The 19,323-nt window shown below is 46.2% G+C and overlaps 1 protein-coding gene across 1 annotated transcript in view; it reads right to left on the reverse strand.

The window, feature by feature from the left end:
* Positions 1–1,099: 1,099 nt before the first annotated feature.
* ARHGAP31 (Rho GTPase activating protein 31) overlaps positions 1,100–19,323 on the reverse strand; it is a 58,594-nt gene continuing 40,370 nt past the window's right edge. The window contains exons 4-12 of the mRNA XM_051608496.1: positions 18,411–18,493; positions 17,705–17,812; positions 15,848–15,993; positions 13,863–14,061; positions 11,528–11,652; positions 9,061–9,120; positions 7,883–8,509; positions 7,237–7,550; positions 1,100–6,338 (exon numbers count right to left, since the gene is read on the reverse strand). Coding sequence (XP_051464456.1) covers positions 3,867–6,338; positions 7,237–7,550; positions 7,883–8,509; positions 9,061–9,120; positions 11,528–11,652; positions 13,863–14,061; positions 15,848–15,993; positions 17,705–17,812; positions 18,411–18,493 — 4,134 coding nt within the window. The 3' untranslated portion in view covers positions 1,100–3,866. The remainder of the gene's footprint in view (positions 6,339–7,236; positions 7,551–7,882; positions 8,510–9,060; positions 9,121–11,527; positions 11,653–13,862; positions 14,062–15,847; positions 15,994–17,704; positions 17,813–18,410; positions 18,494–19,323) is intronic.

Genomic DNA, 19,323 nt, shown 5'->3' on the forward strand with positions numbered 1-19,323 from the left:
AAGTCCACAAGTAACACGATTGGGATACAATAACGTGACTGAGACGGGCTATCTGCAAGCTTGGGAACAGCCTTTACACTCTTCACAGTCTCAGGAGAATCAGCACGTACTGCAAGGTCCTTGAAATGATCCTTGTAGAGCTGCAAATTATATGCAGGTCTGTTTAGGAAGGTCCTTTCCCCAGTGCCAAGAACAACTGACTTAGCTCTCGTGTATACAAAAATTAAAATTCTAGGCCAGACCCATCTCCCACAAATCTGATTTATCCCTCTCCATAGTGCTTCACAGAAAAAAAACAAACAAACAAACAAACAAAAAAAAACAACCCTAACAAAACAAAACAAAAAACCCAAACAAACCCAAACCCAAGCAGAAAACACAAAATCCTTTCTGAAACTCTCTAGTGTAGCAGGTTTCTGCTGGAGGGTGGGATTTGGTACCCACAGTGTATCACTGCAGAACACTGAACTTCAGAAGAGCTTCCAGTCTCAGGTACAGTCTGCTACTGCAGGGTGACAGAGGACAACCTAAGGGCTCTGAAGTAAAAATGACATGGGGTCTGACCCTGAAGCTGACCTCAGGAATGGCTTAGTAAAGGTGGATCTCAGGAAACTCCAGCCACACAGTGAGCACCACTCAATGGGAGATGGCTTCTGTCTTCTGGCTCTCTGTCCAGCTATCAAGCTCTGGTTGTTGAAGCTGATGGCAACAACTCTGACTGTCAGCATGGATCCCATCATCAAGCATTGCAAACTCTGCAGAAGTATGAATCTGGAGTTGGGAATGGTGACACCTGTGCAGTGGTGCACCTTGCAACTAAGCAAGTACTCTCAGCTCTGCAGGGGCTTTATCTCAGTGCTCTTGATACAAGCCCACTTGTGACCACGAAGCTATAGTAATGTGCCTGCATTAAGCCCATTTGGCCAGGCTCTTGGAAATTTGATACATCAGCAGAAGGCTGGAGATGAAATTGTGGATGAAGATGGAATCAAGCTACAAAACAGAAACGTACTACAGAATCTCTGCTTAATTAAAATCCAGGAACTGGATCTGAGTTCAAATTCTGAAGCACCTTTAAAAAGTATAGTCTGGATACAGATTTTAGTTGAGGCGGATCTTTAATATTAAATAAAGATTTCTAATAATTTTCTCTTGCAGGAGTTTCACTACTTATGCCAAAAGCACTATTACTTACTGGAAAGCTGTTAAGAGTTGAGACAGTGTATTATATACAGATTGCCAGAGTTCATTTCTTGTTCATAGATCAGCTTATATGAGAATAAGGAGGGGGGGTAAGAAAAAAAAACAAAGAACATTTTAATGTGCCAAGGTTTCATCACATTTTCTTTTGATACATCACTTTGTGAGCTTCACGGGCTCTGTTCCAGATGCCTTGGCAGTCAAAACTTCTAGGAACCAAGAGAATACAAATCCCTGCCCCAAGTAAACCGTTTTGTTGATGCCAAAAAAGCCTGGGCATTACTTCCACAACTTTTACTTCCTGTAAAGCCTTACCATAATAACTCATATCACACCTTGCCAAGTCATTTGCCATTACCCCAGCCATGGTGGTTAAAAGCTTTCCTGTGAGGCAGTAAAAAAGGCATTTGGGTGCCTTGTAAATGGAGCACAGAGCTGTGCTAACTATGAGGGGCAAGGAGGACTAGCAATACCCGAGTTTTAGTGAGAGACTGCACAGGCACAGGCTTGGGAAGAGGATAATACAATTGTCATGAAGTTGTGTATTCTGGAGCTGCCATCTATGGCTTGCCCAAGTAAAGCATAGGCTGGTATCTGTGAAAGAACACGGACATGAACAAGAACTCCAGGCTCTTGTCTGGTTAAATATTCTCCTTCAACAACACTGACAGCACAGAGTGAGTTCTCTGCTCTGTTCCCTAGGATATGGTGTTAGGCACTAGTGAGGAGTACAATGGGGATGATCAAAGACTGCAACTGATGACAGAGAAAAGCCCTCTTTTTTTTTTCGCCCTCTTTTTGGATATGGCAGGAGAAAATTCTGCTGAAGATATATTCCTTGCATCTGTGGGCCCAGAACTTCTCAAAAGTACTCTGGCATATCTCCCCTTTAGCAAAGAGTGCAGAGAAAGCACTGTACAAATTCTGGGCCCTACAGCCACGATGACACATTCAGTACAGACCAAGAGCTCATGGTTTGAGTTTGCTAATTAAAAAAAAGCCCTTAATACACATCCATTGGGAAATTCTGGCTGACACTCAACATGGTTGCTGTAGCACTTCCTACCAGATGCTCCGTTACTGCTTAAACTATAGCCCATAACACCCTTCCAAGGACCTACAGACTCAGCCATCTCCACAAATTACAGACCCTGCAAGCACCGTTACAAGGACAATCTCAGTGGTGGCAGCAACACCTGTGTTCCTGTCTCCAACATGGTCACTAGTGACATTTAAATTCCAGAGGCAGCATGGGCTGTACCTGGCTTTGCAACCACCCACAGTCACATACAAGGCAATTGATGAGCCTGTGGGTAATGCAGAGTGAAAGGCTTTATAAAGGAAGCTTTAATTCTATTTCCACAGCAGCTGTTGCTCATATGAACATGTATTTGCCTATAACAATAACAGGCCTTCAGGAGAAAGCTTAATTCACTTCAAATCTCCCTCTCAGGATATTGTTTATGATCTGTTCTGCAGTCCCACAAATCATCCTCTTTACCATACTCTTAACCAATTGGAAAGCACTGAGAGGCAGGGAGGTGACAACTGGCCATGCTCTCAAAGAAATGGTATCAAATCCTAAGGAGAGGAATCTTAAAGGAGGAAGAAGCACCTGGGGATATGCCACACAGTGGCAATGAAAGACCAAGGGTCAAAGATGTCAGCCAGAGTGCAAGAGGGCAATAGCGGATCAGAAGATCCTTGTGCTTTTCTCTGCTGTTGGCAGCATGGGAGCACAGCTGGAGATAGTTGCAGAGGTGTCAACTGGCTTTAAGCAATGATGAAAATGGTTTATACTGGCCTTCATTAGGACCATATTTTTGCTTTCATTGATACCATCTTGAGAAGTCTCTACTGCTGGACAGGCAGCTACATATTTCCCAGTCATACAGATCTTATCTGCCCAAGGAAGGTGTGGCTGAGTGCAACAAAACTTGTTAATTGCACTTGGAAGATTAAAACAACAACTAGGCATTTCCTGTTCAGCTGCTTTCATTCCTGCCCTTGCACATGCTGGAAAGAACACATCTTTGATGCAAGGATAGAGCTGGAGGCAATAACTTCAGGTAGTGTGTTTGTCACTGAAACATCCTTGGCTGTTCCTCACCCTGTGTGAAATGCTCATGCCAGCTTCACCTTCCTCTTCAGCTATCCCCAGTCTCCTTGTACTGTTTATTCACACTATCTAAATCAGACAACAGATATGGACAGGCATGGTCCTTCACTGGTGGCTGGGAAACTATGGAAGGAGGACCCAAGGACTGATCTCCTCAGCAGAGATTGTGCCCCTGCACACTGGGCTGCAGTGCTTTGGAGCAGTGTTTCCCCCCAGTTCAGTTTTCTCATTCTAATGAGATTTATTTTTCCTTTTTTCCATACGGAGGATGAGACCTTCATGGGGCTTGCTAGACTTTTAGTATGAGAAAATGCAAGTTCCCTGGGACTGGCTTACAAAAAAGCAGGCAGTGAGGGACTAGATAGGGGTGAGAAAGGGAAAGGAAAAGCAAGACAAAAAGACTATGACTCTCCATAGAAAAATGCTTTGCAGGAAACCGTAAAGGATTTGCGTCCATCTTGCACAAAACAGTTAGAACAAGAGCAAAATGGCAACAGAGCTGGTCTTGAACAGTCCCACTACAGAAAAGGAATACAAGAAGCAGTTGCTATTCAATCTGCCTCCCACTTCGACTGTCCAGAATCACAGATCGCCTCTGGGGCTGGTAAAAGCAGCTGGTAGAGGTCTCCAGTCTCTGGCCATTCTTGGGGATGGTCATTTTGTTCCGCAGTGTCACCCCCTCAGGCGTCTTCCACGAAGTCTCAGACAGATCACCACAAATGGGGCTTGAAGAGGTGGTCTGAGTGGGGCTTCTTATGGGTGATAACAACACCCTGGAGTCTGCTGAAGAGGAAGGGTGGTCCATAATGGGGAAAGGGGGACTGAAGAGAATCAGACTCTGGGGCCTTCCGGGCCTAGATCTATAGGAAGGCTTGGAGAACCCTGATGGCCTCTCCATCTTTGAGGACTGTGGGTTATCTCCAACTGCCTCCCCCTCAGAGGTGCGCTTTCGGCGCAGGACAGGGGCATCCAGAGTGGGGTGATGACTGGACTGAGATGGCTCCAGCACAGCACCAAGGCTGCTGTGCCAAGGACAGGCTGAGTCCTTTTGAGCTGGGTCACTGTTTTCTTTCTCTGCTTTGGCTTTCTTCTCTGCCAGTGGGCTTTTGGGGGCCTCCAGGTGGCTCCATGCAACCCGTTGAGTCTGCCTGATGGCCTGCTTAGTTTCTGGTTCCTTCTTCTCAGCCAGCAGAGCAGTGTTCTGAGCCTGCAGGGGCTGGGGGATCTGGGTATACTGAATCTTGGGTGGTATGACAGGCACTGCTCTAGCCTGGCACATCTTTATCATGAAGGAGGTCCTGACCGCTGACACGCTGACAGGGGCAGAGTTACGACGGCCAGTGGTGGCATGGGCCACTGCCAGGTAATCCAAGTCTAGATCCACGTGGGCATTGAAATTAGAGCCCCAGGGAATGCCTTTGCTGGCAGCAGGGCAGGCAGTCGGCAGGGATGGGACAGAGTCACTGCTTTTTACTTCCTTCTGCCCACACAGGAGGTTCCCAGGGGCAGAGGGCTTGGACAAGCTCTCGAATGTGAAGAAATCTGGGGCTGGAAGGAGTGAATCCAAGTTGAGGGATGATGGCCTAGTCTTCACTTTGCGAGGTGTTTCTTCACCTTTATTACTCAGCTGTGACTCAGTGGCAGAGCACAATGCTTTAGTAACAGTCTCTCTTCCCAGGGCAGTATCCTGAGACGTGGATAATTCCTCCTTTGTGTTTTTCACCTGTGAAGAATTGCCTGGGCTATTTTGGTATGGTAAAGACAGTTCAAGCTTTGAGTTCCAAGGGTTTTCTTTGTTCATGTCCACTTTCTTTTCCTCTGGCTCTGAAAGAAGGATTCTGGAGGGTCCTTCTTTCTCAGCTGGTACTTCCTCTCTGCTGAGGGGGTACCTCAGCTCCTCAGGTTTCAAAGGTTCTTGCGGAGGACATGTGCCACTCTCATCTTGCTTAGTTTTGCCCAAGCTAGAGGGGGAGATGGGTTGTGTTTTGGGCAGTTCACAAGTCAGTGGCAGAATGTCACTGCATGGTTGCTGCTGGTCATTGGCATCTAGGAAAGAGAACGGGATAGCCCACAGACTCATCACTGTGTCTTTACTGTCCAGGGAGAGGCTGCGACTGAATCGTGGTCTAACAGAAAAGCTTGTCTCAGCTCTCTGGCTCTGTGGCTGAAATTCCTGTATCATCTTCTCCTGAATGTCCTTAAAGGTGGGGGAATGAAGTGGGCTTGTAACCCACTGGTGATCCTCCCATGGCTCCACAAGCTCTAAGATCTGCACATTATCTGTCCAGGTATCCTCATCATCCTGGTCACCAGCATCATGGGCTCTGGTAACAGCACTGGCCTCCCTCATCTCCTGGATTCCAGCTCCACTCAGCGCCTTGGAGGAGAATGTGTCCCTTTCATCAGCAGTCAGTATCTCAGGCTTCTCTATCTGAGCCTGGGCTCTGGTAAGACCATCCTTTTCCCTCTGCAGCTGGCAAGTGCTATCTTCTTCTCTCTTTGACTCTGGATGTGCTCCTTTGGAACAAGAAAATTCATTGCTCGGGGCAACCTCATTAAATTCCGATTGTCTATGATTCCTCCAGTCCACTGGAGGAGTGAGACATTCACTCCTGCTCTCCTCCACCACTGGGTGGTGGTTCTTTGGAGTGGCTGTGGTAGTTGGAAGAGTACTGGGTTTGGGTAAGGCTGAAGCACAGCTCTGCTGTGCAGCCACATCAGACTGGCAGTTGTGGAGGCTATCTTGTTGATTCATGCCAGTGGCACCAAATAAAGGCACCTGAGTTGTTGTCTGTGGTGTTCTGCTTGCAGATTTCTGCTCAGACGCTGTTGGACTCTGCCCTGGGCCAGAGGACAAACTATCTGCTTGTACTGAAGACGAGGATTCAGAAATTAAGCCAGGCTTGGGGACAGATGCTGGCAAGAGCAGGAGCTCCTCTTCAGGTTCAATAATTTTCAGTTCCTGCTGCATCTCTGGCCAGAGAGGTTCTAGAAGGACTTTTGCAGGGTCCTCCTCAATCTGAAAAAACAGAAAGAAATGCCATGACTTGACAGCTCACAACTTACAAGCAAATAACCCTCCCTTTTCCTCAAACAGTCCTCTTAGAATAGACAGGCTCCTGGACAAGCACGCCTATGGGTACAGGAACACACACATGCCACGAGTCCAGGGAAGGAAATATGTCTATAAACAAGTGAATTTATGAAGAAGAAGATCCAAGGTGCAGCCAAAATGAGGCCTGGACAGTTGTACCAAAAGAGTGAAGTCAAAGAGTAACTGCAATGTCTCAGCCTTTTTCTCAGCTCTTTCCATGCAGGCTTACTTGGCCTTGCCAGAGGATCTGCATTTGCAAACTGCACACAAAATGGAATGAATAATCTATTCAAGGAATTATGCCAACAGATCTTTAAACAGCTGTCCAGAGATTAGCATCACTGCAAGAAATTCAGCGATAAAGCTCTGGTAGGAATACAGAGGAGGCAAAAATAATAATTTAAAAAATAAAATAAAATTAAAGTGTGCAGAGAAAGGATGTAAAAGGGACTGTTCAGGCTGTCCAGGTCAAATGGGACAGTAAAAATAGAAGGGGAATTCAGACACCATGGGTCAAAATGCTCAGACATCCGGACAGTCTCACATCTGGAGAGTCTCAGAGCAGACAGATTGTACTGACTGCAATTGTTTATTTACAGGAAAAGAAGACCAAAAGGGGACAGTAGGTAGTGGTGTAAAGATAAATCACCACATGGTGGTGTGGACAGAAGTAAAATCAGTTCATGGTCAGTTCTTGACCCTGCATAGCCTTGGTCATAGGCATAGTTTTTGTGAGTACAGACATACAAATAAAATTTAAACAACCTCCCAGACACCACTATGACATTGTCCCCCATCTTTTTTTTCCTGTCTTCTTCCTTACCACATCTCTTAAGTGTGACCCTTCTTCTGTCTTAGCTGTCTTGATCTCCTGCTGGCTACAGCTGCCTTCTGAGGAGACATCCTTTATCTTGGGCTGTCCTTTCTCTGCCTTGTCTGCAGGGAGTGGTTCTGTATGAACCTCTGAGGCTGGTGTTTGTTCCAAGATGGGACTTTGCTCTGAGGACTGCTGGGGGCTGCTGGTGCTGCTTGTGCAGCTGCTTGGCCCACATAACGTCTCCTGATTTTCTGCTGCCAGCTGTGAAGTTTCTAAGGACTCAGATTTCCTGGCTGCCACCAACTCCTCAGGGTGAGAACCTGGATCAGAAACACAAATGAATGATGCAACTACTTGTGACTGAAAACATGTGCCCTGAGACAAGGAGGTGCTCTTTCAACCCAGTGCTAACTAACAAAGCTAAACTCCCTCTGAGCACAACCAGACACTGCTGGGAGGCCGCTCACCTCCCCAGTCTCACTACTGCGAGAAGCACAAACCTGACATGCTACTATCAAACACCCACCCTGCTACAGCTTGGTGTTCTTCCTGCCACAGGAGCAGCCTTGAGCAACCTCCACACCACCGAGTTTCAGGGCACCTCCAATAGACCAACAGAGGCTCCATATCACCTTCCTTTACACACTTTTACCTCTGGATGAAGCTGCTGGCAGGGTGGACCCCAGCTGTTTCTCCGTCCGCTCCTGCACCTGGTTTGTCCTGGTGTGGGTCCCCGCTTCCAGGGAAGAGGAGCTTGTGCTCTCAGCCACCAGGGAAGACAGCTCCTCCAGGCTGGAGAGGGAAACCTTCTCTTTGGGGGGCACACGGCAGGGTGTGCTGTTGGTGCTGATGACAGCGGATACCCGCAGGGGGACAGAGACTGCAAAGGGCTCTGAGATGTTCAAGGCTTTCCTCTGGTGACGAGGGGAGGCCTCCAGGGGAAAGAGGCTGCTTGGGAAACCTGATTTGGCAGCTGTGTCAGAGGTGTAGAACATGTGGCCCCCTTTGAGGGAGGTCTGCTCATTTTCAGCACTCTCTGCTGCACGGAAGACCTTCAGCTGCTCAGGAGGTGACTTTGCCTGTGGGGTCCGGGGAGGACCTTTCTCCCCACTCAGCTCTGAGCTTCCTTTGGCCCCCGTGGCAGATCCATCCCGCTCCCACTCATTCTCCTTGCTGAGGTCATATGAGCTGCCTGTGCCTCCTGTCCGTATCTTCATCACAGGAACAAAAAACCCTCCAGTAGTCACTGTCCGTTTGAATCTGCTCTTTTCATCCTCCCCTAAAGGTGGGAAGATAGGAGGGAGTCAGTGGGAAGCAAAGCATTAGCAAGGAACCTTCCTCTGTGAGGATACATCCTCCATGGATCAGTCCTGCCCTGGCGAACACATTTTCCCAGAGGAATGGGGAAAGCAGGCAGTGAACATCTTCCAGGCTCCAGCCCTGGTGCCTCCTTCAAGTTGGGCAGGCAGGGCTGGATAGGATGTCCTCCTACAGGCCCCTCTCAATCAGATGCAGCCCAGGCTAGGGCCAGCACGCATTGCCCACAACAATCACAGCTCTGGGCTTTGTTGGCTTATTGCAAGCACTTTTCACTGCTTTATATGTTTCCTCATAAATGGGAATTTTGTGCCCAGGATAACCAAGAATGAAACTGAAGTGATCGCATTGCTAATGAAGATGTCACTAGGCACAGTGGTAACTCTGAGGTGCATGCACCGACACAAAAGACACACGAGACTATTAAAGATGCACGGAGATGCACATGAAGAAAAGCTGAGAACCCAGAGGTGGAATCCTCCACCCTTACAGTGTAGGCTATTGATGTCTCACCTTCCACTGGCAGGGAACACAGTGAGTCCATGCTCTTCGCAGGCCGAATAGTTGCTTTTTCTGTGGAAAACGAGTTTTAGAAACAGGCTTCAGATCCCACAGCTTTTCAGATTTCAGCCCATAAAGACCAAAGGCTACATATTGATGGGCAAGCCAGACAAGAATCAAAGTTACTTTCCACTTCCAAGTGCTCCCCCTCTGTATCTGCACCACACAGCTTATTGCCCACAACTCTTACCCACAGAGCTGGGGATCTGCTAGTGCTCTACAGCTTTGCACCTGCTGGACATGTGGAGAGCTATACTTAACCCAGCCAGTCAACATCATCTTCACTGTGAAGCAATTAAGCACCCCCAAAACTGTTATGTGCCACTGCACACACACACACACACCCCGCCACCCCTACCCTCATCAAGTCAGGCTATTTGTTGTGAAGACTTTTTAACTAAATTGACATAAATGCCTTCTCACCTCTCATTCCTGATAGTAAATGTTAGGTTGTTTTTATGTTGCACTCCCAGGCTCTGTGCTGGCAGGAGCATGCCCTGCCTCCAGCAAGCACTCTAGGAAGTTTATGAAGGCAGTAAGCAACCTGTTGCCTGGTCATTCTCACTGGACTTGATTGTCCAGAAACACGCTGTCATTTGTCACTAGACACTCTACAGGTCTGTTACTGAGAGATTTTGGAAGCATCTAGCTGGTACCACTCTGAAAATGGGAGATGATGGGTAATGTAGCTGGTGAGGAAGACAAGTTACTCTCTGGCAGTCCAAAAAGGGTCCGTGGAGCTCTGGAAAATGTCTGGGAGCAACGTTTGCTGTTTACAGTGTTGAACACAATAAGTAAGGCAGAAAATGAGCAGGCTTCTTGGACCTCACTTGTTTATATAATTAGGGCTTCTGGGACTGACTTTCACACGAGCATAGGAGAAACTCTAGCTACTTTTTGCATTTTTATGGAGTCCTAGCTACCTTTTATGTTCACATGGCATGATGTCTTGAGCACTTGCTCCACTTTCCCAGGGGAACAGAATTCAAGCTGTGCAGCTCACACTTTATGTGACTTGCAGGCTTGTGTGCATGGCCACAAACTGTGCTAAAGTATGTGCTGAGTTTCAACAGCAAGTTCATCTGTTTCCTCACATCAGGCTGTAAGCAAAGAGCATACAAAAATAAAACATGGCAGAGCTAAAGCACTGCTTCTTAAAAGCACTACTTCAGTGCCTAAAACTCTGCACGTGGCTGTGCATTTTTGTGTCCTGCTGATGAGAATGTGCAGCCTCCTGTCACTCAGTGCTGTGCTTGGAACAAGACTCGGCCCCCACAATCACTGGGCTCAGTCATTCTTGGGCATCCTTGGGTTAGCACTATTTTGGGACAGAGTATTCCTTATCAAAGTGAGAAGGCGATCCTGTGATCAAAATAGGATGGAGGGCTATTTTGAGGTCCTACCATGGGCACCCTCTGTGAGGCCATCTGTACATGAAAAACCTGGGGGAAGGCAGGGATCCAAAAAGAGCTGGATCCAGCATTTGGCTTCACAGTCACTTCTGATCCAATAACAGCCTCTCTTCTATGTGGTGGTGGGTAATGTTGCCAACATTAACTCCTTTATTTTAAGTCTTGCAATGTTTGATAGCTCTCCAAACACCAGCTCCTACAGTCAGGAGATTATCTTAAAAAATAAAGCCTACCTTCATCACTTTTTAAAAAGTAGATTTCTTGTCTTGGAGATACTAAAAAAATCTAGGACTTCTAAACCCAAACCACTTTTTATTCTTTCAGGTACAAATGAATATGCTTTATTTAAAAAAAATAAAAAAATAAAAAATGCTTACTTTTCATTCAGCTTCATGATTTTAGAAATTGAGTCATCATTTCTAAACACCGGAAACTGACACTGCCATGTGATTTTCTAGGAAGTAGAGTGTTTAAGAGATTGCAGCTTAGGAGGAAAGATAATTTCTCTCTTGTAAATTCTGCAAATATAACAGCTTTTCCCAAAGTCCTGAGAGCCAGGAGCCACAGGTACTCCCAGCGTCTTGTTTTCCTCAAAGACACTGAACACCGCTGATTCTTTGATGTCCTTTAGTGGAAGGATAGCCTGGAAGGACAACCATTCACCCATTGCCATGAACACTAGGAGCCAAAGGCTGTCTGGGCTGGACCAGTCCAAATGTACATGGCATTTCTTCGTCCCCAAACTTGTCAGTTGGGCAACAGGAGCCTGTTTATCAACTACCAAAATGGAAAAAATACTGTAACTGTCTAGCATAGCCTCCTGAAAGGGTGCTTCTTGCCCTCTCATGAAAATGAGAAGTCCACAAAACCTGACAACAAACATGACCCCATTAGACTATCTCAAGTCTAAAGGTGTTAGTGTAATGTGGATATAGGTGGTCCCATGCTATCAATATCACAGGAGAAAGCTACAGAGAGAAATACTTAACTGAAAGGTATATTCTTACCTGAGAGCTTCTGTGCCCTTACAAAGACACTCCCGTTTCGACTCAGTTTAGACTTCGATTCTGAGCCAGAACGGCCCAAGTTAAATATCGACTTCCATTTCTTCGACTTGGTAGATAATTTTCTCCTAGAAGGAAAAAGGGCTTATGAGGTTACCAAACCCCAGAAACTTCTGTCTTTTTAACATCCCACAAAAACCACTGAGCATTCTCCCCTCAACCCACTCCTGTTTTAATTCTCACACCTTTTTGAATTCTAAGGCACTCGAGGTATAGCTACACAACCAGCTGGTGGGCACCACAATATAAAAAGAACATCAAGATATTGGACAGTGTCCAAAGGAGAGCCACGAGGATGGTGAAGGGTCTGGATGTGATAACTTATGAAGAGCAGCTGAGGTCACTCGGATTATTCAGCTTGGAGAAGAGAAGGCAGAGGGGTGACCTCATTACAACCTATGGCTTCCTCACAAGGGGAAGAGATGGGGCAGGTACTGATCTCTTCACTCCTGTGACCAATGACAGGACTTGGGGAAACGGCAGGAAGCTGGATCAGGGGAGGCTCAGGTTGGATATCAGGAAAAGGTTTTTCACCCAGGGTGGTCAAGCACTGGAACAAGCTCCTCAGGGAAGTGGTCACAGCACCAAGCCTGCCTGAGTTCAAGAAGCGTTTGGATGATGCTCTCAGGCACATGGTGTGATTCTGGGGGTGCCCTACACAGGGACAGGAGTTGGACTTGATGATCCTCATAGGTTCCTTCCAACTCAGCATATTCTATGATTCTGTGGTTCTTGCTTTTCTGTAAGTGATTTATCTGTATTTCTGATTTAACCATATCATGGACGGAAAGACATCTAAGGCCACTCTTCAGAGAGCTGGATGTGGCATCACACTACAGCTACTGTGATTGACTAAGTGATCAACCATGCCTTTCTGCAGAAAGGTTTCCAAGGCTAGGACTATCTTGCAGTGCAGTACAGTACAGAAAAAATTGCTTTATAAATGGATTTTAATGACAAAATTCAAGATAAATTCCAGAAAACTGATGGAACTGGTACTATTGCCCAGTGCACAAAGCTATCCTTGAAAGTCCGCATGTCTTATAAGTTTTAGGAATTTGCAAAAATAAAAGGATATCTTAATACAAACTACTATTAATGCTTCTCAGGCCAATATGCATTTAATAATAGGTGTTACATGATCAAATGTTATTGCAATGCACTAACCAAAAGGAGGAGGCTTAAGGGAATTAAATCAATTTCTAGTAAATGTCAGAGGAAGTGGGACACCAGTTACCTGTGTCAAATTTGAAAATTCAGGCTTTAAACAGAAAGAAACTGCTACTCCTGAAGCCAGTTTTCTTCTATGCATGTTACTGCATGAAACTCTGTTTCAGTTCCTTCACATACCCATTCTGACTCTTCTTTCAATCTCCCCTCTTCCAGAACAAGAACCTCCTATCTCACCACATTGCTTTCCAAAATGGAATTACTATCCTCATAGTTCTGCTTTTCTTTCAGATCAGTACTCAGAAGAGCAAAATCAGTACTGAAAAGAGGATTATTGTCTTGGGGATAGGACAGTGAGAAAGGAAAAATCACTTTAAAGGGGCAATACACCCTGTTGTCTTAAGCTGGTAATCCTCTTGCCAGTATTCTGCTAGATGGCTCATTTTTCTTTAATATATCAAGTGTGAGGCAATATCTTTGCTATGGTGTTTTATGGGTCAATAGATTAATGAGCCTCCTGCTGCAGAGGCTATAAACTCTCACAATCAGGCAGTAGAGAGGCTATATATTAACAGACAGACGACCCGATAAATACTTAGGCTGGGCAGCCCTGCTAACCACTGCAGCAGTGTCAGCTGAAATTGGACTCTTCTCCTGGCATATGCACAGGTGGCATGGATGACACCATATAAAGATCTCTCCCTGCCAGGAATGAAAATTTGGCTTTTTGCTTGGCTATGAGTGCAGTGGAACCTTGAGAATGATGAAGCTGAGCAGGTCAATGTCACCAGGTGCGTCATGGACCAGCGGCCAGCAGCTGGAACTCCTAGAAGAGCTGTGACCAGACCTGCTTCGCTCAGAGCCCAGCTTTAAGAAAAGCCTGAGCTGAGCCAAGGATGCTAAGAAATTAATTCTTCCTTCAGGAGGTCTGCGAGGCCCTGCCCTAATGGAGGGATGAGGACTAGTGGAACTATGAACACAGCAACGGCAATGCTGTAGATTCATGTGTGCAAGTGTGGGGGTACCACACTAGCAGGAGTCTCATTCCTGATGACTCTGGGGAACCTGCATTTTTTTGTTTTCACTTTACACTCCTCTTAGCACTTACTTGCTGTCGGGGAGATCAACAACTGTGTGGAAGAGGGGCCCAGTTACAGGGACAATTTCAGGCAAGCTGTTCTCTCTCCTCTCCTTCCGAGCAGGGTGGGAGGCCGACAGACTCCGTGCCTGTGCTTCTTCCAGACTCACCAGTTTCATTGGCAGGGAGGCTGTGGGTAGGGTCAGACTCTTGACAACTGAGGCACTCTCTGAAAAGCAAGAACATACATTCCAGCCTGGCATGAGGAGAAATGAGAGCAAGAGTTTCATGTGTTTGTTTGACTGGAACAACTCCTGCAGAGGGGGAAAGGAGCAGCACGTGCATGGAGAGAGGCTTTTTGTCAGCTAAGTCTTCCGTCTCCCCAACAACCTTATCCATCTGAGTGCATTCCCAGCAGGGGCCATGCTCACCAGCCAAAGCCTGTGTTGCACAGACTTACTGCTTCTGCTGTAGACACTTTGGTGTGAATGAAGCAGCTCTAAAAAACATCAGGATTCACACATTCTCCTTTCTCCTCCCTCCTTCCACGCTATCCTCCCTCTCCACATTTTTGTACCATTCAGCCCCAAATCTCAAACTGGTGCCTAATTCTTTCTCTCACTTCCACATCTTTCTCCTCCTTGTCTTGTTCTAGGAGGGGTGCTGTTCTAAAAAACAGCATTACTTTACCTTCCTGATGCACTTCAGGACTATGGAAAGCGGTGTAACTGAGAGCCCTGGGAACTGAAGGTCTCTGTGTACCTGGGCACTGGCAAAGCACACTTCCCATATGCCACCCCAGCAACAGGCCTGTCCTAAACAGATGACCTTAAGGTGCATGAATGAAGTGCAGTCTCTGGAGTCCACTCAGTACTTAGCCCTGCTGCTGCAGCAGGGTGCAAGCTCCTGCCTGTGCAGAGCAGCCAGGTGAAGGGGCTCTTTCCCACTAAGAAATCTACTGGGATCAGCAGCATGTTTGTCTCCTGACTCCACACGGCTCTTAAAGGCCAGTGGTGTTCAGCACATGGGCCAGTTTTGGGCCAGTGACCTAGAGTAAAACCAGAAGCTTTGGAATTTTCTAGTTAATGTTTTGCTGCAATGCTTATGGCAGTTCATGTGCAGTTCCTTACTCTGTGCCTTCTGTCAGGGCATAAACAAGGGCATAGGAATGGCATCCAGACAGGCAAAGCAGGGGTGCTACAGGTTGAGCAGGGCACTACCTTGAAACTGCAGGCTACAAGGACAGACTAGTAGGCAATGCCGCTTGATAAGGGAAAGGTGAATAGGACAAACTGACACAGGGCTGGAAAGCAGAAAGGCTACTCCTTCACTTCTGCAGGTATTATAAGTCTTCCCAGTGTGTAAAAAGAGAAAGATGCATATTTCTGTAACTATATGAGGTCACTGTGGATCCAAGCCCTCTCACTTCCCAGGCTTAAAAGAATTTTGATAACAAATATTTTGCTAAATAACAAAGGTCAGCATCTCCCAAGACTGTTGATGTCCCAGAAAGAAAAAAGATATCTTTTTATAAAATGCTCCCGAGTACAAGACCTACATTTTCAGAACACAAGCCTAAGCTTTATCTCGGGAGTGTGACTCCTGCCTTGGGTGAATATGGTGGCTTCAGGGCAGGTATCATTCGTATGAGGAATTATAACTAGGGGAGTCTACAAGAAGAACTGAGACTGTGGCTGATGGGCTTAGAGAGAAAATTATACCAGGATTAAAAAACAATCAGGTGGTCTTTTTACAGAAAGACTTAAGCCAAGTGAAATCATGCAAAAGATGAGCCACAGTGCAATCTGGGAGCACACTGAAGGAGGCTAGTATTCGAAAAGAAAACGTTGGAGACAGGGAATGGGGATGAAGAGTACAAGAGTAGTGGGGGACTGTGTTTGGGGGAGTGTGAACATGGTAAGTGTTAATGTGCTTGAAATACTAGAGGAAGGGGATACAGAAAGAGCTGGAGTTCATGGCAAGTGACACTTAGAGTGGTCCAGGGAGGTTGTTACCAATGCTCTCTGCACAACTGGCTTTTCTGTTGTTGTTGAAGATCTGATCCACGTGATTCAGGATGAACTCAATCACCAGCTGCTGCACCCGCACCTCCAGGAAAGCTGCATCCCCATTGCAGCCAACCGCCTCAATCTCCTTTGACCTGCACCAGGAAAGAAGTACACTAGTAGCCAGCATTGCCACACACAGCTCCTGGGAAAGAGAGATCAGCTTTCTTCCAGCAAGACTTGGCACAGGATTGTTTTCCCCACTTTTGTTGCACCTCTTGCTCTCCTTTCCTCACAGGTCCCCATCCTCTCTGCCTTTTCACTCTTTTAAAAATTATTTTCCATGTTTTCTCTGTCATCTTTGCTGCTTTCTTTCCTGCCTGTGTTATTCTCCCTGCTTCACTTTTATATTCTTCAGCAGTAGATAAAACTGCAACTCACAAACTCCACCCTTCTCCCTCTGTGCTCCTCTGTGAGCTATTTCGAAGTTGGGCTTGAAAGAAGGCAGGAGCCTTCAAACTCCAGATACCTACTGAGTACTTCAGTCATCTCTCAGCGAAATCTCTCAGAACGCTGCTCAGCTCTTCCCCATGCCAATTTTTCCAGTTCTTTGCCATGTTCCCCAGTAGTCTCTTCTCCGCCCCCCCTGCACTCCCACATTCTCACTGTTGCTCTCAGCAAAGAAACATTCCTTATCTTGACATGCCAAAGTGTTGCTGAAGAAATTATCTCTGGGCAATGGATCCTTTGTAAAGTTAATGACTGGTGTGCTAGATAATAACCTGGGGCATCGCCAAGAGGATAACCCTGTAAGAAGCCTGTAGTTGCATTGCTTGCTCCTGTCTTATCCTCCCTGGGACCTGCACTTAGGAAAGATTGCAAAAGGAAACAGGCATCATTTTTTTTTTACAAGGACAGATGCTAGAACAAAAATGTCTCAGTAGTAAAGGTTTGTGATATTCAATAGACTTAACATTTCATTCATTTTCAGAACCTGCTCTGCCTGTTTTGTGATTTTAAAGGGTGAGATAACTCTTAAGAGAATGCTTTTCAGGGGTGTACCTCTCTAGCCAATGTCTCTCCCTCCTGTCCTCCACCAGACCAGGGCTCCCCCTACCAGCCTTGCCAGTCCAACTACAGTCCTGAATTCTCCCAGCGTAGTTCGCTCCTCTCAATGCATGGGTATGGGATGGATGGGGAACGAAATTTCAACAAGATACGAAGTATTTCTTTTTCTTTTTTCCCCAGATAATATTTTTTTCTTCTGCTGCTTATCTCTACAATGTATCGGCCAAAGCTCTGCCTGCATCTTATCTAGGCCTCTTCCCAGCAGAGTGCCAGGCATAACAAATATGATAAACTAACCAGTGGTCTTGAGATCTGACACTAGCTGCCATCTAAAGCTCACCAAGCTCATCTTACTTATGTTCAAGCACATCTGGACACAGGCCTGCAGTATTATTGCCCTGTTGCACTCCCTTCCAAGCCTTGCTGTCTCTCACCATCCCACTGCAGAAACACTGGCATGGTCAGAAGTGTCATTTCCATTCTGCAGGGATGAGCTAACCCCTCATTTTTAAATCAATGTGCTCAACTTGCAAATAACAGCTTTTATATAATATATATATAAAAGAAACACACCAAACCACAAACTTCCTTGAATGCTGGTAGTAAGACCTCAGATTATTCAACCTTGAAGAATTTTGCTCCTTTTAAAAGCAGTTTGTTCTGCTGTACTGTTCCCTTTAGTTTTCTGGTTTTCCCTGCCTTTGCATTTGCCTCCAGGGATGGGTCACCAGGCTCAAGTGCTGGCGCTGCCCTTGGGGTTCAGCATGGTGTTCTGGATGAGAGGATTCTCTACTGTACCTGAGGAGATTGGGAGCCCACACCAGGGCCAGGTTTCTGGTGTGCATGTTGGTCATGTTGCTGAAGGAGGCCAAGTGAGTCAGGTGCTTGATCAGGTATTCCAGTGTTCTGCAGTGGTTTCATAAGAAGAGAGAGATAAAGTGTCAAGTGACCCACGTTTGCCCACCGGGACAGCAAAGCTCAGACCCAGCCCTGGCCTCAGAGTTGTTCTCTCCTCAAGGAAGGCAGTGTCTGCAATGGCACAACAGGGCATTCACAGCAACAGCATTTACACAGGATAGCAGCAAACAGCTGTGTCCTGGGATGGCCATAAGGATGGGGCACCATCAAAACAATCCTCAGTAATGCGTGCAAAGAAGATGGAAGACAGGTGGGAGAGGGACTGGGATGCTGCAAAGGCTGAGGGCTTAGCTCTTGCTCAAGCACCTCCAGCAGATCCTCATCTCACCACACCCAGGACACTGGCCAAGGTTATCACAGGGGCCATACCCAGGGAAGGAGGAAGACAGACTGCAGCAGAGAGAGCTTACTCATCTCTCACAACAGCTTGTTCGATGATATTTAAATGCCAGATAAATTGTTGTCAGATTTGGAAATGATGAGTCAGCTTTTGGGAACTGACCTCTGGAAATTAGCTCCACTCAATATTCCTTGATGGTGAAGGTCACCCCACCGTTTCACAGCACCTTCGTGGATATGTTCTCACCTGTAATGTGATGGTGGGAGCTCCTGGATGACATTTTGAATTCGTGCCAGCTGCTCGTCCTCAGGGAAGCGCGATACTGCTTCCTGCAGAGATACAACAAAACAGTACATTCTGGCAATGGACTCAGGGGAAAAGGAAGAGGGATAAGCATGGTCACACAAGACAGCCTGTCTCAGAGGGAATGCTCTCCTGTTACCTTAAAGAGCTAATGGTAGAAGTTGCTTTGTGTTCTCAGCACAGCAGAGATTTGCTGCACTGTTATTTTATGTCTCGGTACATTCTTCCCACATGTTGGGACAGGGTGGTCAGTGTTTTGGGAAGAGAGGCATTTAAGGACTGAAAAATTTGATTAGGAGTTCTGTTTCTTTTCATTTTTTAATTAGTTTTCCTCTTTTCTAACTTTTGCCAGGATGGGTGGAACAGAAGGCAAGGGAAAGAGAGAAACAAAATTAATGAAAAAAAAAAAAATATTTACAAACCCCTCTCCAAAACTGTGTTAAAAACAAAATAGATTTTTCAAGCCCTGTGTTATGAAAACAGTTGGGATATATATGTTCCATATTCATCAAAATAAGCAATATTTTTGGCTGCTGTATAAAGACAGCTATGGGGAGTAGTTTGTGTGACTTTGCATTTTTTATGATGGGAGAAGCCTTAGCAAAATCACTGTTCAGGTAGCTTAATACAATCTTATACTAGGTTTGATAGGATCAAGATTACACACCTTGGTCTTGAGCAAGTCTCTATGGACCAAGAGCTTAGAGAACCACAATAAGCTTTTGTCTGCATTCCTAAGAGATTACTACATTGGCATTCACCTGTTCATCTATACTTTCAATACTTGTGCTAGGGGAGGACAAACCACCAGGGAGCCGAAACAACGCATGACTGTCTGGGAACCTCCTGCCTACCC

This window comes from Apus apus, chromosome 1 (genome assembly GCF_020740795.1).
Source record: "Apus apus isolate bApuApu2 chromosome 1, bApuApu2.pri.cur, whole genome shotgun sequence".
NCBI classification, from domain to species: domain Eukaryota; kingdom Metazoa; phylum Chordata; class Aves; order Apodiformes; family Apodidae; genus Apus; species Apus apus.